This window comes from Pristiophorus japonicus, chromosome 9, assembly GCF_044704955.1.
Source record: "Pristiophorus japonicus isolate sPriJap1 chromosome 9, sPriJap1.hap1, whole genome shotgun sequence".
Lineage (NCBI taxonomy): Eukaryota > Metazoa > Chordata > Chondrichthyes > Pristiophoridae > Pristiophorus > Pristiophorus japonicus.
In genome coordinates this window covers 219,802,861-219,823,549 of record NC_091985.1, presented here as the reverse complement: position 1 = coordinate 219,823,549, position 20,689 = coordinate 219,802,861, and the positions used below count along the sequence as shown (strand labels likewise).

Here is a 20,689-nt window from a genome sequence, read left to right as displayed (position 1 = left end):
TTCAAAAAGGGCATTGGATAAGTACCAGAAATAAAACATTTGCAGGGGAAAGGGTGGGGAGTGGGACTTGCAGAGAGCCGGCACAGACTCGACGGTCCGAAAGGCCTCCTTCTGTGCTGTAACTATTCTATGATTCTATGATATCCAGAAAATTAAACTCCAGCCCAGTTATAGGGATTAATTACACCAGCAGCAACAAACTCCAACTGTCCAAGTGAACAGGGTTCAGTCCTGGATGTGATTAACGGCAACAATAAAAGCAGAATCCAACCCCTGCAGTCACTTGTGAACTCGCTGGTGTAACTGAAGGTTGGATAAACGAGTGAAGCCCTTCCCACACTTGGAGCAGATGAATGGCCTCTCCCCAGTGTGAATGCGTTGGTGTGTCAGCAGGTTGGATGAAAGAGTGAAGCCCTTCCCACACTCGGAGCAGATGAACGGTCTCTCCCCAGTGTGAGTGCGTTGGTGTTTCATCAGATCATTTCTGCTTTTATAGCTCCTTTCACAGTCAGAACATTTAAACGGTCTCTTACTGGTGTGAACAAGTTGGTGTTCAGTGAAGTGGGATGAACGAGTGAATGCCTTCCCACACACAGAACAGGTAAAAGGTCTCTCCCCGGTATGAATACGCTGGTGAGCATGAAGCTCGAATGAATTAGTGAATCCCTTTCCACACACAGAGCAGATGAACGGCCTCTCTCCTGTGTGAGCTCGCTGGTGACTCAGATGATGAGATGATTTAGCAAACCGTTTCCCACATACGAGACAGACGGACGGTCTCTCCCCAGTGTGAACTCGCTTGTGTTTAATGAGGTGTGAAGATGCAGTGAATTTCTTCCCACATACGGGACAAGTAAACGGCCTCTCCCCAGTGTGAACACGCTGGTGTCTCACCAGGCTGGATGAACAAGTGAATCCTTTCTCACACACGGAGCAGGTGAACGGCCTCTCCCCAGTGTGAACTCGCTGGTGTTCAGTGAGGTTGGATGTACGAGTGAATCCTTTCCCACACCCGGGGCAGGTGAATGGCCTCTCCCTGGTGTGACTGCGTCGATGAATTTCCAGCGCAGAGGGGCAATTGAATCCCTTCCCACAGTCCCCACATTCCCACGGTTTCTCCATGGTGCGGGTGTCCTTGTGTCTCTCCAGTTTGGACGATCAGTTGAAGCCTCGTCCACACACAGAACATGTGTACGGTTTCTCCCCGCTGTGAATGGTGTGATGTTTTTTCAGGCTGTGTAACTGGTCGAAGCTCTTTCCACAGTCAGTGCACTAGAACACTCTCACTCGGGTGTGTGTGTCTCGGTGCTTTTCCAGTCACACTGATGTTTGAAATATTTTCCCACAGACAGAACAGACAAATGTTTCTCCTTTCACATTCAAAGGCTGATGATATTCAAGTGAATCGAGTGACTCTGTCAGATCTTGATATGATTGGTTCTAGTTTCCCGTCTGTAAATCCTCCTTTTCTAATATCCTGTAAAAGGTGTTTACAAAAGTCAGCACTGGAAGTGCAGGATAGAAATTGAGGGCAGACAATCCTACTTTTTATGGAACATTCTTTCCTCTCTTGTTCTCCAAAGCTGTAAATTCCCATCCCACACACTCTCCCTCCACCCTGTGCTGAAATCCAAACTCATCGCACCACCTCCATCATTTCTTTCTTCCATCTGCAGTTTTCTCACTCCCTCTTCTCTGGTTGGGTTCAGTTCTACATCCTGACTGTGCAGACTGAGAATAAATGAGGAAATGATTGTCTCTCCAGATCACTGGGACCCTAAAGCCCCGCCCACCCTCTGCTCCTGTACCAAGATGGCCGCGCAGGCACGCTGATCGTGTCTAAGAATTCGGTTAGTTACCCCGAGCAGTCGGGTCCATCACCGCGGGTCAAACATGTGTCCTGCCGGTTCATATTCGGGGCCTGAGGCCTACACCAGGTGTTTATGAAGCTGCCCACCCAGGGGTCTAATTCCTCCGCTGAGCCCACAAGCTCCGACTGACTCGCGGAATGTCTCTTCCGCCTCAGACCACCTCCACCACTGGCACTGCGCCTGCTCAGAGCACAGCCCGGTCCCGTGTCTGGGCTCCTGGTGTCATTGATAGAGCGCTTTACCCCTGCACGGGTAGATTCTGGTTACAGAAGTAAACGTCTCAACATTTGGTAGTGAAATGGATTCATTCAGGACAGACAGCAGGGATTATTGCAGGAAATAACACAGTGCAGTGAGAAAGGAAATGCAATGGATGTAGTGAATGCAGTGGATGGATTGTCAAAAGGTGTTTGATTAAGTGCTGGACAGGAGGCTTGTTGATCAAATTAAGGCTCATGGTATTAAAGGGAGTGGGGCAGTGTGGAGAGGAAGTTGGGTAAAGGGCAGAAAACAGAGAGTAGTGGTTAATGGATGTTCTTCAGACTGGAGGGATGTAAACAGTGGTGTCCCCCAGGGTCAGTGTGGGGACCATTGCTCTTAATATAGAGACAGGATCTGGGCTAGGGAATAAGCACATAAGAATTAGAAGCAGGAGTAGGCCATTTGGCCCCTCGAGCCTGCTCCACCATTCAATAAGATCATATTGATTCATCAATTGATCCACCGCTACGAAAAACAATAATAAGAATAAAACCGGACGGACCACCCGGCATCGACCTCCGCACCGGCTACGGACCCGACAACGGCCCACCCAGCCCAGTCTTTCTCACCAACATCTGGGGACTTGTGCCAAAATTGGAAGAGATGTCCCAGACTAGTCAAGCAACAGCCTGACATAGTCATACTCATAGAATCATACCTTTCAGCCAATGTCCCAGACTCCTCCATCACCATCCCTGGGTATGTCCTGTCCCACCGGTGGCGATACAGTAGTATACAGTCGGGAGGGTGTGGCCCTGGGAGTCCTCAACACCGACTCCGGACCCCATGAAGTCTCGAGGCTTCAGGTCAAGCATGGATAAGGAAACCTCCTGCTGATGACTACCTACTGCCCTCCCTCAGCTGATGAATTAGTGCTCCTCCATGTTGAACATCACTCAGAAGAAGCACTGAGAGTAGCAAGGTGCACCAAATGTACTCTGGGTGGGGGACTTCAATGTCCATCAAGACTGGCTCGGTAGCACCACTACTGACCGAGCTGGCCGAGTGCTGAAGGACATAGCTACGAGACTGGGCCTGCAGCAGGTGCTGAGAGAACCAATATGAGGGGAAAACCCTACTTGCGCCCATCCCTTCAGAAAGGGCACGAGAGCGGGAGCAGCGATAACCTACAAAGGGCATGAGTCAGCCGAGCAGACAGCCGAAACATCACCAAGTGACCTGGGAGGATAAGAAGTAAAAAGATTCAAAGTGTGACATCACAGAAAAGCAGGCAAGTGATTGGTTGGTCAGTTTTTCTCTCTTTTCTTGGGCATTGGTTTAAATTACGAGCTGGGATTAAAAATATAAACTTTCAAAATGTAAAAACGTAATTAATTGAATACATTCGAGATGGCAGGGCAGGCGATGTGTTACTGCTGCTGCATGTGGGAGCTGGTTGACCCCATTGAGGTCCAACGCGACCACATCTGCAGCAAGTATTGGCTGCTCGAGGAACTTCGGCTCCACGTTGATGAGCTGGAGTCCGAGCTGCAGACACTGCGACACATCAGGGAGGGGCAGAGTTACCTGGACCTTGTGTTCCAGGAGGCATCACACCCCTTAGATTCATCAATTCAAATTTGGTCCGTGGTTGGGGACAGGATGGTGTGACAACGAGCGAGGCAGCTGTGGGGACCCAGGAGATAGTGATGGAGGAGCCTCAGTCCTTGCAATTGTCCAACAGGTACGAGATTTTTGCTCCCTGTTTGGATGAGGGCAGGGACTGCAGGGAGGATGAGCAAACTGACCACAGCGCCGTGGTACAGGAGGACATTCAAGTGGGGGGAGTAAAAAGAAATGTTGCAGTGTTAGGAACAGTATAGTTTCAGAGATAGATACTGTTCTCTGCAGCTGAGTGCGTGAGTCCTGAAGGCTGTGATGCCTGCGAAGTGCCAAGGTTAAGGACATCTCCTCTGGGCTGGAGAGGGATTGGAGTAGGAGGGGGAAGATCCAGTTGTCGTGGTCCACGTAGGTACCAATGACATAGGCAGAACAAGAAAGGAGTTCTGCTGAGGATTTTGAGCAGTTAGGGTCTAAATTAAAAAGCAGAACCACAAAGGCAATAATCTCTGGATTACGACCCGAGCCACAAGCAAATATATTTTGGTGAGAAGGAAAGACTTTAAGCGACGAGGGAACTATCCGCGGTTAATGAAGGAAGTAAAGGATGGGATCAAATTGAAAACAATGGCATACAAAGTGGCCAAGGTTAGTGGGAGGCCAGAGCATTGGCAAATGTTTTTAAAAACAGCAAATGATGACTTAAGAAATAATAAAGAAAGGGAAGATAGATTATGAGAGTAAACTAGCAAGCAATATAAAAAGAGCTTCTACAGGTATGTAAAAAGGATAGGGTAGCTAAAGTAAATGTTGGTCCTTAGAGGATGAGACTGGTGAATTAATAATGGAGAACACGGAAATGGCAGAGACTTTGAACAAATATTTTGTATCAGTCTTCACGGTAGAAGACACTAAAAATACCCCAATAATAGATAATCAAGGGGCTATAACGAGGGGGAAACTTAAAGCAATCACTAAAGAAAAAGTGCTCAGTAAAATAATGGGACGAAAGGTGGAAAAGTCCCTTGGACCTGATGGCTTGCAACCTCAGGTCTTAATACACAGTAAAGCTCCCTCTACACTGTCCTATCAAATACTCCCAGGGCCAGCACAGCACAGGTTAGATGCAAAGTAAAAATCCCTCTACACTGTCCTATCAAATACTCCCAGGGCTGGCACAGCACAGGTTAGATGCAAAGTAAAAATCCCTCTACACCGGCCAACAAACATTCCAAGAGCAGGTAAAGCATGGGTTAGGCAGAGGGTAAAGCTTCCTCTATACTTCCCTATCAAACAATGGCAGGGCAGGTACAGCACGGGTTAGATGTAGAACAAATCTCCCTCTAAACTGCCTCATCAAACATTCCTAGGGCAGGTACAGTGCGGATTAGATATAGCGGAAAGCTCCCACTACACTGTCCCATCAAACACTCACAAGGCAGGTACAGCAATGGGTTAGGCAGAGAGTCAAGCTCCCTCGACACTCCCATCAAACACTCCCAGGGCAGGTACAGCACAGATTAGATACAGAGCAAATCTCTCTCTCCACTGTCCCATCAAAACCTCAAAGGATGGATACAGAACATAAGAAATAGGAGCAGGAGTAGGCCATTTGGCCCCTCGAGCCTGCTCCGCCATTCAATAAGCTCATGGCTGATCTGATCCTGGCCTCAACTCCACTTCCCCTCCCGCTCTCCATAACCCTTGACTCTCTTATCATTCAAAAATGTCTCTATCCCCGCCTTAAGTACATTCAATGACCCAGCCTCCACAGCTCTCTGAGGTAGAGAATTCCAAAAATTCATGACACTCAGATAAGAAATTCCTCCTCATTTCAGTTTTAAACAGGTGACCTCTTATTCTGAAACTATGCCCCCTAGTTCTACATTCCCCCAAGAGGGGAAACATCCTCTCTGCATCTACAATGTCAAGCCCCCTTAAAATTTTATACATTTCAATTAGATCACCTCTAAGTCTTCTAAACTCCAATGTGTATAGGCCCAACCTGCTTTACCTTCCTTCATATGACAATCCCTTCATCTCAGTAATCAACCCCTCGTGAACCTCTCTGAACTGCCTCCAGTGCAAGTATACCCCTCCTTAAATACAGAGACCAAAACTGCACGCAGATCTCCAGGTGTGGTCTTACCAACGACCTGTACAGTTGTAGAAGGACTTTCTTACTTTTATACTCCATCCCCCTTGCATTAAAGGACAACATTCCATTTGCGTTCCTAATTACTTGCTGTACCTGCATGCTAACTTTTTGTGTTTAATGTACAAGGACCCCCAGATCCCTCTGTACCACCGCATTTTGTAATCTCTCCCCATTTAAATAATAATTTGCTTTTTTATTTTTCCTACCAAAGTGGATAACCTCACATTTTCCCACATTATACTCCATCTGCCAATTTTTTGCCCACTCACTTAGCCCCTCCATATCCCTTTGTAGATTCTTTGTGTCCTTCTCAACTTCCTAGGTTAGCACAGGTTCAGTACACGGCAAATCTCTGTCTACATTAGCCCATCAAACACGCCCAGGACAGGTACAGCATGGATTAGATACATTGTAAAGTTGCCTCTACACTGTCACATCAAATACTCTCAGGGCAGCTACAGCACGGGTTAGGTACCGATTAAAGCTCCCTCTACACTGTCCCATCAAACAATGCCAGGCAGGTATAGCCTGTGTTAGATACAGAATAAACCTCTATCTACACTGTCCCATCAAACACTCGCAGGGCATGTATAGCATGGGTCAGATACAGAGTATAGTTCCCTCTACACTGTCCCATCAAACACTCCCAGAGCAGGTACAGCACAGGTCAGAAACAGAGTAAGGCTTCGTCTACACTGTCCCACCAAAAATTTGCAGGGCAGGTACAGCACGGATTAAATAGAATAAACCTCCCTCTATATTGTCCCGTCAGACACTCCCAAGGGCAGGTACAGTACTGGTTGGATACAGAGTAAATCTCCCTCTACAATGTCCCATCAAACACTCACAGGGCAGATAAAGCACGGGTTAGATACAGAGTAAACCTCATTCTACACTGTCCCAACAAACACTCCCAGGATAGGTACAGCACGGATTATATACAGCCTAAAGCTCCCTCTACACTGTCCCATCAAACACAACTAGGGCAGGTAGAGTACGAGTTAGACACAGAGGAAAGCTCCCCCTACACCAACCCATCAAAGCTCACAGGGTAGGTAGAGCATGGGTTAGATACAGAGCAAAGCTCCCTCTGCAGTGTCCCATCAATCACTTACAAGGCAGGTACAGCACGGGTTATGCAGAGAGTAAAGTTCTCTTTACACTGTCCCATCAGACACTACCAGGGCAGGTACAGCACTGATTAGATACAGCATAAAGCTCTCTGTACATTGTCCAATTAAACATTCCCAGGGCAGGTACAGCATGGGTTAGATACAGAGTAAGTCTCCCTCTACACTATCCCATCAAATACTCCAAGGGCAGGTATGGAACATAAGAAATAGGAGCAGAGTAGGCCATTTGGCCCCTCGAGCCTGCTCCGCCATTCAATAAGATCATGGCTGATCAAATCCAGGCCTTAACTCCACTTCCCCGCCCACTCCCCATAATCCTTATCTTTCAAAAATCTGTCTATCCCCATGTTAAATACATTCAATGACCCAGCCCCCACAGCTCTCTAAGGTAACGAATTCCAAAGATTCACAACCCTCAGAGAAGAAATCCCTCCTCATTTCCCTTTTAAATGACCGACCCCTTATTCTGAAACTATGCCCCCTAGTGTTAGATTCCCCCACGTGGGGAAACATCCTCTCTGTATCCACCCTATCAAGCCCCCTCACAATCTTATACGTTTCAATAAGATCACCTCTACGTTTTCTAAACTCCAATGAGTACAGTCCCAACCTGCTCAACCTTTCTCATAATGACAACCCCTTCATCTCAGCAATCAACCTCGTGAACCTTCTCTGAACTGCCTCCAGTGCAAGTATATCCTTCCTGAAATAAGGAGACCAAAACTGTACGCAGTACTCCAGTTGTGGTCTTACCAACGCCATGTACAGTTGCAGCAGGACTTCCCTACTTTTATACTCCATCCCCCTTGCAATAAAGACCAACATTCCATTTGCCTTCCTAATTAATTGCAGTAACTGCATGCTAAATGTTTGTGTTTCATGTACAAGGACCCCCAGATCCCTCTGTACCACCGCATTTTGTAATCTCTCAAAATTTAAATAATAATTTGCTTTTTTATTACTCCTACTAACATGGATACCCTCACATTTTCCCACATTATACTCCATCTGCCAAAGCTTTGCCCACTCACTTAGCCTATCTATATTCATTTGTAGATTCTTTGCGTCCTCCTCACAACTTGCTAGGTTAGCACAGGTTAGATACACAGTAAACCTCTCTCTACATTATCCCATCAAACACTCCCAGTGCAGGTACAGCATGGGTTAGGTGCAGAGTAAAGCTCCCTCTTCACTGTCCCAAAAACACTCCCAGAGCAGGTACAGTACTGGTTAGATATACAGCAAAGCTCCCTCTACACTGTCTATTCAAACACTCGCAGGGCAGGTACAGCACGGGTTAGATACAGAGTAAAGCTCACTCTACACTGTCCCATCAAACACTCACAGGACTGGTATAGCACAGATTGGATACAGCGTAAAGTTCCCTCTACACTGTCCCATCAAATACTTCCAAGGCGGGTACAGTACACATTAGATACAGCATAAAGCCCAATTTATACTGTCCCGTCAAACACTCCCAAGGCAGTTACAGTACAGGTTAGATACAGAGTAAACCTCCATCTACACTGTCCTATCAGACACTCCCAGGGCAGGTACAGCTTGGGTTAAATACAGAGTAAAACTCCCTCTATATTATCCCATCAAACAATGCCAGGACAGGCACAGCAGATTAGATACTGAGTTTCCCATGTGGTGGCTGGCGTGCAACGGCCACCATACGTTAAAAAAAGCCACGCACAGGCATCTTCCACCCTTCAGGATGTAGTTCAGGACCTGGAATATTAGGTCCTTCATTGAAACACCTGTGAACTCATCCTTTTTTGGCGTGGAAGCAAGTCATCCTCGTTTGCAGATGACACTAAGCTGGGTGGCAGTGTGAGCTGTGAGGAGGACGCTAAGAGGCTGCAGGGTGACTTGGACAGGTTAGGTGAGTGGGCAAATGCATGGCAGATTGCAGTATAATGTAGACAAATGTGAGGTTATCCACTTTGGTGGCAAAAACAGGAAGGCAGAATATTATCTGAATGGTAACAGATTAGGAAAAGGGAAGGTGCAACGAGACCTGGGTGTCATGGTACATCAGTCATTGAAAGGTGGCATACAAGCACAGCAGGCGGTGAAGAAGGTAAATGGCATGTTGGCCTTCATAGCGAGAAGATTTGAGTATAGAAGCAGGGAGGCCTTATTGCAGTTGTACAGGGCCTTGGTGAGGCAACACCTTGAATATTGTGTACAGTTTTGGTATCCTAATCTGAGGAAGGACATTCTTGCTCTTGAGGGAGTGCAGTGAAGGTTCACCAGACTGATTCCCGGGATGGCAGGACTGACATATGAAGAAAGACTGGATCGACTAGGCTTATATTCACTGGAATTTAGAAGAATGAGAGGGGATCTCACAGAAAAATATAACATTCTAATAGGATTGGACAGATTAGATGCAAGAAGAATGTTCCCGATGTTGGAGAAGTCCAGAACCAGGGGTCACAGTCGAAGGATAAGCCATTTAGGACCGAGATGAGGAGGAACTTCTTCACTCAGTGAATTGTGAACCTGTGGAATTCTCCACCACAAAAAGTTGTTGAAGCCAGTTCGTTAGATATATTCAAAGGGGAGTTAGATGTGACTCTTATGGCTAAAGAGATCAAGGGGTATGGAGAGAAAGCAGGAATGGGGTACTGAAGTTGCATGATCAGCCATGATCATATTGAATGGTGGTGCAGGCTCGAAGGGCCGAATGGCCTACTCCTGCACCTATTTTCTATGTTTCAAGGGCCTGCCAATGATTATGATGAGATACAGAGTAAACCTCTCTCTACACTGTCCCATCAGATACAACTCGGGCAGGTAGAATACAGGTTAGATTCAGAGAAAAGCTTCCCCTACAGCGATCCATCAAAGCTCACAGGGCAGGCAAAGCACGGGTTAGATAGAGCAAAGCTCCCTCTATACTGTCCCAACAAACAATCACAGGACAGGTACAACACGGGTTCAGTAAAGATCGAAGCTCCTTTTATACTGTCCCATCAAGCACTCCCAGGGCAGTGACAGCACGAATTAGATACACAGTAATCTGTGTCAGCGGAAACTGCATCCCAGTGAGAGTCAGTGCCAGAGGAAACTGTATCCCAGTGAGAGTCAGTGCCAGAGGAAACTGTATCCCAGTGAGAGTCAGTGCCAGAGGAAACTGTATCCCATTGAGAGTCAGTGCCAGAGGAAACTGTATTCCAGTGAGAATCAGTGCCAGAGGAAACTGTACCCCAGTGAGTCAGTGCCAGAGGAAACTGTACCCCAGTGAGAGTCAGTGCCAGAGGAAACTGTACCCCAGTGCGAGTCAGTGCCAGAGGAAACTGTACCCCAGTGAGAGTCAATGCCAGAGGAAACTGTACCCCAGTGAGAGTCAGTGCCAGAGGAAACTGTACCCCAGTGAGAGTCAGTGCCAGAGGAAACTGTACCCCAGTGAGTCAGTGCCAGAGGAAACTGTACCCCAGTGAGAGTCAGTGCCAGAGGAAACTGTACCCCAGTGCGAGTCAGTGCCAGAGGAAACTGTACCCCAGTGAGAGTCAATGCCAGAGGAAACTGTACCCCAGTGAGAGTCAGTGCCAGAGGAAACTGTACCCCAGTGAGAGTCAGTGCCAGAGGAAACTGTACTCCAGTGAGAATCAGTGCCAGAGGAAACTGTACCCCAGTGAGAGTTAGTGCCAGAGGAAACTGTACCCCAGTGAGAGTCAGTGCCAGAGGAAACTGTACCCCAGTGAGAGTCAGTGCCAGAGGAAACTGTACCCCAGTGAGAGTCAGTGCCAGAGGAATCATGAAGCAGAGCCTGGTGTCCAGTCGTCTTGGATCCCCTTGCCATTGGACCAAGACCTTGCTTTGCCAAGCCCGTGTGGTAGCTAATGTGCAAGGGCCACCTCACGTTAAAATAATTCACGCTGTTAGCAATACAAAACAATCCTCTTCCTCTGCAGTTATCAATCTATTGCAATTTCCCATGCCTGTAGTTTCGTTATATTACAATTTAAAATATCTTCAGTTACCAGCAACAAATTGCATTTATATCACATCTTAAACATAGTAAAATGTCCCAAGGCACTTCACAGGACTGTTAGCAAACAGAATTTGACACCCAGTCACGTAACGAAATATTAGCACAGGATTAAAAGCTTGTTCAAAAGGGTAGGTATTAAGGAGCATTTTGAAGCTGGAGAAGTTTAAGGAGGGAATTCCAGAGCTTATGGTCTCAGCAGCTGAAGGTATGGCCACCAATATTGGAGGGATGAAAATTGGGGCTGCTCAAGAGGCCAGAGTTGGAGGAATGCAAAGATCTCTGAGGGTTGTAGGGCTAGAGGAGGTTACAGCAATTGGGAGGGGCAAGGTCCTGGACGGATTTCAAAACAAGGATGAGCATTTTGAAATCGATGGAGCAGGAGCCAATGTCGTTCAGTGAGCACAGGGGTGATGGGTGAATGGAAATTAGTACAAGTTGGGATGAGGGGGCTGAGGACAGATTGATTCGAATAGGCCTATATTCTCTGGAGTTTCGAAGAATGGAAGGTGATATCATTGAAACATAGAATTGACACAGGCTGGATAGTCTAGAGCTAGGGGTCCTAGTATTAGGATAAGAGATTGGCCATTTAAGACTGAGATGAGATATTTCTTCACTTAAGAGTTGTGAATCTTTGAAATTCTCTATCAAATAGAGATCTTACTGAATGGTGGAGCAGACGGGAGGGCCATATGGCCTACACCTGCTGCTATTTGTGTTCTTGAGTAAGGATTGTTTTTGATAAGCTTAAGCTTGCGAGGTGTGAAGCCGATGAGGAGAGCATGGAATAGTCCAATGTAGTGGTAACAGAGACATGGATGAGGGTTTGAGCAGATGAGCTGAGGAAGGGGCAGAGACCGGTGATGTTATGGAGCTGGAAGTAAACGTACTTGGTGATTGAGGGAATATGGGTTCGGAAGCTCATCTCAGGGTCAAGTACGACGCCAATCAATAAATTGCAACTCTCCATATCTGTGTTTGTTTATTCGAATACTACATATCTCGAGTGATCAATGCTTCAAGAGTAGTACTTATCAATATATTTTCTGTTAATTCCAAATATTCATGATTGAATAATTGATTCTGTCGATATTAAGCCATGCTGGTATTTCAGATTGGTTTGTGCATCGTGATCAATGAATTGACTCTGATGCTTCCGGTTCAATCTTTCCATTGGCTTTCTCACCAGATGGGAAATATTTGAACATTGAGATCTGATGGTGTCGGTGTGAGTTCAGCCCCACCGCTGGGCTCTGCCTCAAACTGGAGTCACCTCTTAGATCAAAGCCCTTTACTCTAAAACACACACAAGATTCACTGTGACTGTGTTTAGAGACAGAAAGTGATCTCACTTCACATCCCATTGCACGGCCTCATGCTGGACAATTGTGCTCGGTGATCAGACTCTCCCAGTCTCATTTCCTGTAAATGTAGATTCTTTTCTCTCAATCTGGTTCAGTAAAATTACTGAGTCGAATACCTCTTGTGCTTTGAACAAAGCAGTCTTTATTTTACCGGCCGGCAAGACTTATCAGACAGAGGATATACATTCTCGATCGAGCGTACACACTCCCTACGGATAAGTGACGTTACATTGTCAAGGCACGATGGTTATACATTTTCGGCAAAAGATAACAAGATAGGGCTAGAGTGACATCCCAGCTCAGCCCATCTCTTTTGATCCCTCCTTCCCTTTGTCCACTCATAAGCCGACCCAAGCATGGTCCGATTTTAAACAAAGACCTTCTGTCAATGTTTCAGGGGTTAATAACATGATTTAATAAGACCTTGAGGTTTTTCTGCAAGCTGTGGGTTTTGTTTCAATATGTGTTAGTGTTGTAACATTTCGCAGTCTCGAGTCTGAGATGTCATGGCTATTCCTCCATGAATTGTTTGTTAGCTTATACTGTCCCTATACAATTCCCACGTTCTCAACTTCAATGTCTCTATACATTTTTAAACATTCACATTCCCCCCTTTTATCATTCCATGATAACACTTCTAGGAGTAAAATGTAATAGGGAATGTGAACACACCCAACATCTAGAAAAGTTCCCATTTTGCGCATAAACATAAGACATGTAGCTCTCGTCTCTGTCTCCCCTCCCATGCGCCGAAACTGTCATATATCAACACTATTATACAGACTGTGGCATACAGACAGTTTCATCTTATGGCTCAGGATTCAGATAAATAGTCCAATTATTTTGCTGATTAAAAGAGTTCAGTTTTCCCGTCTCTTTTCTCAGGTCACCGTCGGTGTAGCTGGCTGTCTATCACTACGGGTAAAAGTTCAAACTGGTCCACGTTCCAATTAGGATGCCAACAGCCTTGTTCAGCTATGGAGAAGAGGAAGTCTGGAACAGAAACAGGAATTAGAATAACCAGCAAAATAGAACAGGAATTAGAATAACCAGCAAAATAGGTTCGTTAGGGGGTGGTGAGCTTGTAGTGGTGCAGGTGAACCCAGGCACTTTTCCCCTCAACCTTGGCTGCAGTGGGGGTAGTGAGTAACACCTGAAAAGGCCCCTCCCATTGTGGCTCTAATCCCTTCCGAATCCATACTTCCCTGGTGCCACGAGGGACAATTCGGGTAAAACTGGGAGGTCGAGGTGAGCATCTTGAACCTGGTTGTGAACTAGTCGCAGAGCCTGAGTCAGAGAAAGAACATAGGTGGTCATCAGTCGAGCTGAGATACCTTATCTAGGAACAATTTCCCTCATTAACACCTTAACAACAGTTTGAGCCTTATTGTCCAGGGTAGGGTAGGCTTCAATTCATCTGCTAAACACATCTACTATTGCTAACACATATTTGTAACACTGAACTTTTTGCAACTCAATGTAGTCCAACTGAAATGTCTCAAAGGGACCTTCGGGTAGGGGCGTTTTACCCCAATCACAGGGGACTCCCTTCCCTGGATTATGTTGCTGGCAAACCAGGCAACGACTACTGATGTTCTGGGTGAGCGCCTGGAGTCTAGGGTGCCACCAAGTAGCCAAAAGTGTGTCACTCGTGGTCCTTGCTCCACAATGAGTAGCAAAATGCATACATTCAATAACCCATAGAGCCAACTTGTCAGACATGCAAGTCTGTTCCGCGGGAGTGGTCCAGAGTTTCGAAACATTGTCATAAGTACATGCATAATATTTCCACAACAGTTTATCTTTTTCAGGAGCGTCCTCCTGTGCTTTTATAACATCTTGGATGGTTAGCATTGGTTTTTTCCGAGGCTAACTTATCCTTCGCAGGATTTTTAGTCTGACTCATAATTTTGGGCACTACCATCTGTTGGTCACGAGAGGCCTGTTTGGCCTCTTGGTCAGCACAACGATTCCCTATATCAACCAGAGAATTTCCGGTAGTGTGGGCGGTACATTTGACAATGGCAGTGCGTTTGGGGAACATGAGGGCTTGCAACAAATCAGATACTAGCTGTTTATGAGATATCTCATTCCCCTGTGAGGTTAGGAATCCCCTATTTTTCTATAATTGTCCGAAATCATGGGCCACCCCAAAGGCATACCTAGAGTCGGTATAGGCAGTTTCAAAAGCGGCAGATTCCAAGACCTGATTCTCCTGGTTTACTATGGCGTATCCTGAGATTCGTGTACCTTCTGGATTAATTCCGTCAACATACATAATACAGTCTGGATCTTCAATTGGTACATCAACAAAATCTTCCCTGACTGATGTGGCCTCTTAAATTAAAGATAAACAATCATGACTGGGTTCTTCCTCATCTTGGGGTGGCTCAGTAAGAAAACAGGCCGGATTAATTGCAGTACAGTGCCGAAAGGTCAGCTTAGGATTGTTTAGTAAGTAGATCTCATATCTGCTTTGCCTGGCCATGGTAAGGTGTTGAGTCTGCAGTTGGCCCAGGAGGGCAGCTACGGAGTGAGATGTGTTAAGACAACGGTAGCACAGTCTTTCAGAATTGTACAATACAGTTGAAAGGGCCGGTCATAGAGGGGCCGGCCCAAAGCCGGAGCTTGCAGCAGGGCTGTCTTTAGTTCCTTAAAGGCTTGGACGTCTACGGTTTCTATTTCAAAGCTGCCTTACTTATTTGTATACGGGGTGAGGTGCTTAGTCATCAGGGCAACATTAGGGATCCAGGATCTGCAGTAATTGATCATCCCCAAACACTGTTGCATTTGTTTAGCCGTGCTAGGGACTGGAAACTGGCAAATTGGTTCGACTCGGCTAGCCTCCAAAGTTCGGTGGATACTCGGTATTGCCTGTGATAACCCACTTGGGAGGGGTCCTCTGCCCACACATGAGGATCCACATAGTCAGGTATGTCAGAGCCAGTATGATGCTGCAGAGTCGTTAAGACCTTCTCGGGGTCCCCGTGGAATTTGCACATCCCGGCTGGTAGGGTCAGCCTCGTCTATAGCCTGGCGCACCATAACTCCCAAATCTTTAGCGTGTTGGGGAGGTAAGACTTCACGAGTAATATGTGGTGCCACCGTTGGGGGCTGTCCATTTCCACAAAATCTGCCTTCCCTTCCGGTCCAGTCACTCTAGCCCTTAATAGAATTTCCTTCACTTCCCCTTCGTGATCCTGATAAAAGTTCTGCAGGTCCTGATTCTTTCCATTGGGATCGTATGCTAGGGTCACGTGATAGGGTGACTGCGGCAGGTCCAGAGACCACCACTGAGGGGTTCTAGTGGTATAATACTGCCGCTTAAGGGTTTCCTGTTTTACAATAATCCCATCATCTCCACACTCCAAATGCAACTGGAATTTGCAGAGGAGGTCTCTAGCCATCAAGTTACAGTCCAGATTTGTTGTGATAACAACTCGATGTTCCACCAATTCTTCCTGGTAACCCATTTTAACCGGTTCTGACACTGGGAATGTCGAGATTTGTCCCAGGAATCCTGAAAGTTCCTGTGTTTCAGTAGAGGCAGGGTGTTTAAGCTTTGATTGTACAGAAGACATGAAGGCTCCCGTATCTATCAAAAAGGGTTGCCACTCATTCAGAATTTTTAACAATATCATTGGTTTGTCGTCCGGGGAGGATCCCTGCACAATCAAGCTGCGTAGTCAATCGGGGGACAATTGACCAAAGGGGTTGTTCTGGGAGAAGTTAGTGTAAGATCCTCCTCGCCCCCCTCCTCTTCCTTTTCCATGCTGACGGTAGGGGCAATTTTTATTCCAATGTCCTTCCTGCCCACAATTAAAACAGTCAATTCCTCTTACCCAGTCCCGGCCTCTTCCCATACCATGCCGGGGACAATAGGGAGGTTTATTAGCAGGGCTCGGGCCGTTTGGTTGTTTAGTATAACCGTATCCTTGCTTATCCATCCAATCCTGTATGCAACACTGCGGTTCTATTGATCCTTCCTCCCGAGATGGCTCTTCCTTTCTAGTCACATATTCAGTCTTGACCCGGGTTGGGGGCGCACCTCCCCCCTCCTTTTCTTTTCCTGCCAATAATATCTAACTGCCCTTTCCATTTGTCTATAGTGGGTGGTCTGCAGCTTGTTGTGCATCAGGGTTTGGCATTGGTCTGACAGGGAATTGGTGTTGGGACTTTGGGATCTTGGAAATCATTCCTAGGTCGGAGGATGTTTCGGAGCTGTCTGACTGCTTGACAGTTCTGCGTCTCGATCGGCGGGGGTGTTTGCTATGTCTTTCACAACTTGGACTGGTAGAGTGACTAGAAGATTTACGGGGCTGTCTGTGAGTGAGATATAGTTCTGCCCTTTCGAGTGTGAGATCTGGTCCTTTCGGCTATATTGCTTGTGAACTGGGGATCCGAATCGCTATCAGAGGATGAGGAGTCAGTTTGGGTTTGTTGCTTTGGTGGTATGGGGTTATTTTTAACTCCTCTCGCCGGAGTGTAAGGTGGAGGGTGTTGGGAAGAGGACTGGAGCAAGGGGCCAGGGGGTGCGGGAGGCGCCGTTGGGCGCTGAGTCAGTGACCACTCATCAATTTCATCATCAGCCTCGGTTAACACAAAGCCAGCCATTTTACTACGTAGTCGGTCAATACCTTTCTCAGAGGTCCCAGAGGATCTCTTAGTAAGTTTCTCGTGCGCACATTCTTTTTTAAGACGTCTACAGTTTTAACATGTGTTCCCTCTGTCAATGAAAGTCCTAATTTAATAGCATTTATTTGCCAACTTGACAGAAGTGATGCATCTTTTAAATTTTTTTTTACAATCCCTGTGCTTTTTTTTTTACTACCTCTACGCTTCTAGTGCCACCTAGAGACCACTGGTCATCTCCTAATAATTTGTTCAGGGCTCCTGATAATTTTCTAAAGTCTTCAGCTCTTTCAGGGAATTCCTCACATAACTTTTGTAGCGGACTACCCACATCCGTTGTTTTATCCAGCTGATCACCCATTTTCACGCTGTCCCTCGTATTACCGTGTCGTTACGCGTTCACGTAGTCGTGCGATTTAAACAAACTTAAAACAAACAGACTTTACTAAAACTAACACAAAGCCACGTCGCCCCGCGGCTCGCGTCGTCACGCAATTCAAACTTGAAGTAAACAGACTTAACAAACTTACTAAACTAACACAAAGCCGTGTCGCCCCACGGCTCGCGTCGCCACGCGATTCCAACTTGAAACAGACTTAACAAACTTACTAAACTAACACAAAGCCGTGTCGCCCCACGGCTCGCGTCGCCGCGCGATTCCAACTTGAAACAGACTTAACAAACTTACTAAACTAACACAAAGCCACGTCGCCCCGCGATTCCAACTTGAAACAGACTTAACAAACTTACTAAACTAACACAAAGCCGCGTCGCCGCGCGATTCCAACTTAAAGTAAACAGACTTAACAAACTTACAATAAATGGACTTAGAAAATCAGCACTGACTTGATATTTCGTGGTTCGCGTTGCTGCGCGTTCGCGTCGGCCCACGTTCACTCAGGCGCACGTCTCGCGTCACCACGCGTTAGCGCCGCTGCGCGTCTGCCCTCCACTCGGACGCACGCTCGCGCCGCTGCACGTCTCGCGTCACCACGCGTTAGCGCTGCTGCGCGTCTGCGTCACCACGCGTTAGCGTCGCTGCGCGTCTGCGTCAGCCCTCCACTCGGCCGCACGCTCGCGCCGCTGCACATCTCGCGTCGCTGCGCGTTCGCGTCGGCCCTACCTTCCCAGTTGCTGCGTGATTTAAATTCAATCAGTGCCTAGACGGGCCAAGTGATATACAAGGTCGACGTCATACCTGAATTGAACACCTATCCTCTATTTAATTCCCTGTGAGCCTAATTTTCTAAATTTGATTTCTTATGAGCCTTATTTAATTTCTTTTAGTCTCCAAATTTCCCTATCCTTTCGCGTCACTGCGCAGTTTAAATCCAATCAGTCAATGAAAGCTCTAATTTAATGGAGTTTTTCTGCCAACTGGACAGGAGTGATTTATTTTCTTTTAGACTGCAGTGGAATTTTTCTCATAATTTAAAATCTCAGAACATTTTTTTTTTAGCACCTATTTAGTACGTTACTTTTTTTTCTTTTCCATAACTAGAGAGAAGTCTGGCACGTAGGCTGTGAACTGCTTTTCATTATCTCAATTGTTCCAGCCTCAAGGTCGTGTTATTTAATATAATATATTTTTTTAAATCGTTTTGAATCCATCTCAGTTGTCTTGCTGTGCCTTCTCTGAATGTTTTCTTTCGACAAGTAAGTGAGCATGTTAAATCCTTTTTTTTTAAACCACCGGGACCATGTAATTTTTTCTTTTTTTTTAACAAACCTATCCTTTGTGCATTTCCTGGCTCCGTAACTTATCATCCGAATATACGTAATGCAATAAGGTTCACACTCTTAAACTTCCCACATACAGGACAACACTACGAAGGGTTAAAACAAACTTTCATTCTGTTTGAGATAAAACAAACCGCAACTCCCCGGCTTTTTTTTTTACACAGTAAAAATCACAGAAGCATTTCTCATTTAAACAGACGTTCACAAGAGTCTCTTTTCTTTCCTATTAATTTTTGGATCCATGATTGATCATCTATCCCTATCTAGCTCTAACTATAACCTATCTTTCCAAATCGCCGCTTGGTTTGCGTCATCGCGCAATTTCCCTATCTCTATCCCTATTCTAAGTTTGAAAGGTATTCACCAGATTGTCCTGGATCTCGTTCAGACACTACCTGAGAACCAGCAAGTGGCTAAACTTTCCTCAGACTTTTGAAACCGGGGGAAACTGGAGCAGTATTGAAATCATACTCACTCCAGTGGCCACTTTCCCCTCGTCTCGTCCAAGGCTAGTCTGCCTCTTAATTCGCAAGTTTTCGGCAGTCATCCGTTGAGATCCCACTTCTGACACCAAATGTAAATGTAGATTCTTTTCTCTCAATCTGGTTCAGTAAAATTACTGAGTCGAATAGCTCTTGTGCTTTGAACAAAGCAGTCTTTATTTTACCGGCCGGCAAGACTTATCAGACAGAGGATATACATTCTCGATCGAGCGTACACACTCCCTACGGATAAGTGACGTTACATTGTCAAGGCACGATGGTTATACATTTTCGGCAAAAGATAACAAGATAGGGCTAGAGTGACATCCCAGCTCAGCCCATCTTTTTTGATCCCTCCTTCCCTTTGTCCACTCATAAGCCGACCCAAGCATGGTCCGATTTTAAACAAAGACCTTCTGTCAATGTTTCAGGGGTTAATAACATGATTTAATAAGACCTTGAGGTTTTTCTGCAAGCTGTGGGTTTTGTTTCAATATGTGTTAGTGTTGTAACATTTCGCAGTCTCGAGTCTGAGATGTCATGGCTATTCCTCCATGAATTGTTTGTTAGCTTATACTGTCCCTATACAATTCCCACGTTCTCAACTTCAATGTCTCCATACATTTTTAAACATTCACAACCTTGTAACCTGTGTGTACTGTCTACAGGACCGGTGTGTATCTGAGTAAATGGCATTTCTCTTACCTTTCTCCCCAGTCGATCTATTGAAGCACTTTCAATCGGAAGGGGCTCCCTGGTTGGTGATCTCACAATCCTGTGCTGGTTCACCTGCTGTTGTTCCTCAGTCCACAATCCCTGTTTCCTTCCAGCTGTGGAACTTTCTCAATCACTCCGCCATTCACCGGGAGATCTAATTATGGCAGGGCAGAAAATTAGAAGAATATTAATGTTGTGAAGTGGAATGTAGTATAAAGTGTTTTTCCAATGTTTCAGAAAAGTATATGTCCAGTATTTCTGTTTGATTTTATCCTATTCCTCAAGATTCCTGTCCCGCCCATCTGGACTTACAGAAAATCACCAGAATTTTCCCCGGGTTACACACTGTCTGATCTCACTGGGCCCCCGGGTTACACGCTGTCTGATCTCACTGGGCCCCCGGGTTACACACTGTCTGATCTCACTGGGCCCCCGGGTTACACACTGTCTGATCTCACTGGGCCCCCAGGTTACACACTGTCTGATCTCACTGGGCCCCCGGGTTACACACTGTCTGATCTCACTGGGCCCCCGGGTTACACACTGTCTGATCTCACTGGGCCCCCGGGTTACACACTGTCTGAGCTCACTGGGCCCCCGGGGTTACACACTGTCTGATCTCACTGGGCCCCCGGGTTACACACTGTCTGAGCTCACTGGGCCCCCGGGTTACACACTGTCTGAGCTCACTGGGCCCCCGGGTTACACACTGTCTGATCTCACTGGAAGTTTCAGTCTATCTCCCGCATGTCCCCAAACCCTGAG

The 20,689-nt window shown here is 46.3% G+C and overlaps 1 protein-coding gene and 1 long non-coding RNA gene across 2 annotated transcripts; both read right to left on the bottom strand.

Moving 5' to 3' along the window:
• Positions 1-348: 348 nt before the first annotated feature.
• On the bottom strand, positions 349-1,912 carry LOC139274148 (zinc finger protein 774-like; the record flags this gene model as incomplete). The annotated part of the gene is made up of 2 exons (XM_070891189.1): positions 1,860-1,912; positions 349-1,045 (listed from the first exon to the last, which is right to left on the bottom strand). Coding segments are annotated over exons 1-2 (750 nt in total), but the record flags the coding sequence as incomplete, so codon positions are not given.
• Positions 1,913-12,427: 10,515 nt separating this feature from the next.
• On the bottom strand, positions 12,428-20,315 carry LOC139273741 (uncharacterized). Its single transcript, XR_011595330.1, has 3 exons — positions 20,237-20,315; positions 19,913-20,078; positions 12,428-13,346 (listed from the first exon to the last, which is right to left on the bottom strand). It is a non-coding gene; the product is annotated as an uncharacterized lncRNA (long non-coding RNA).
• Between the last annotated feature and the right edge of the window lie 374 nt (positions 20,316-20,689).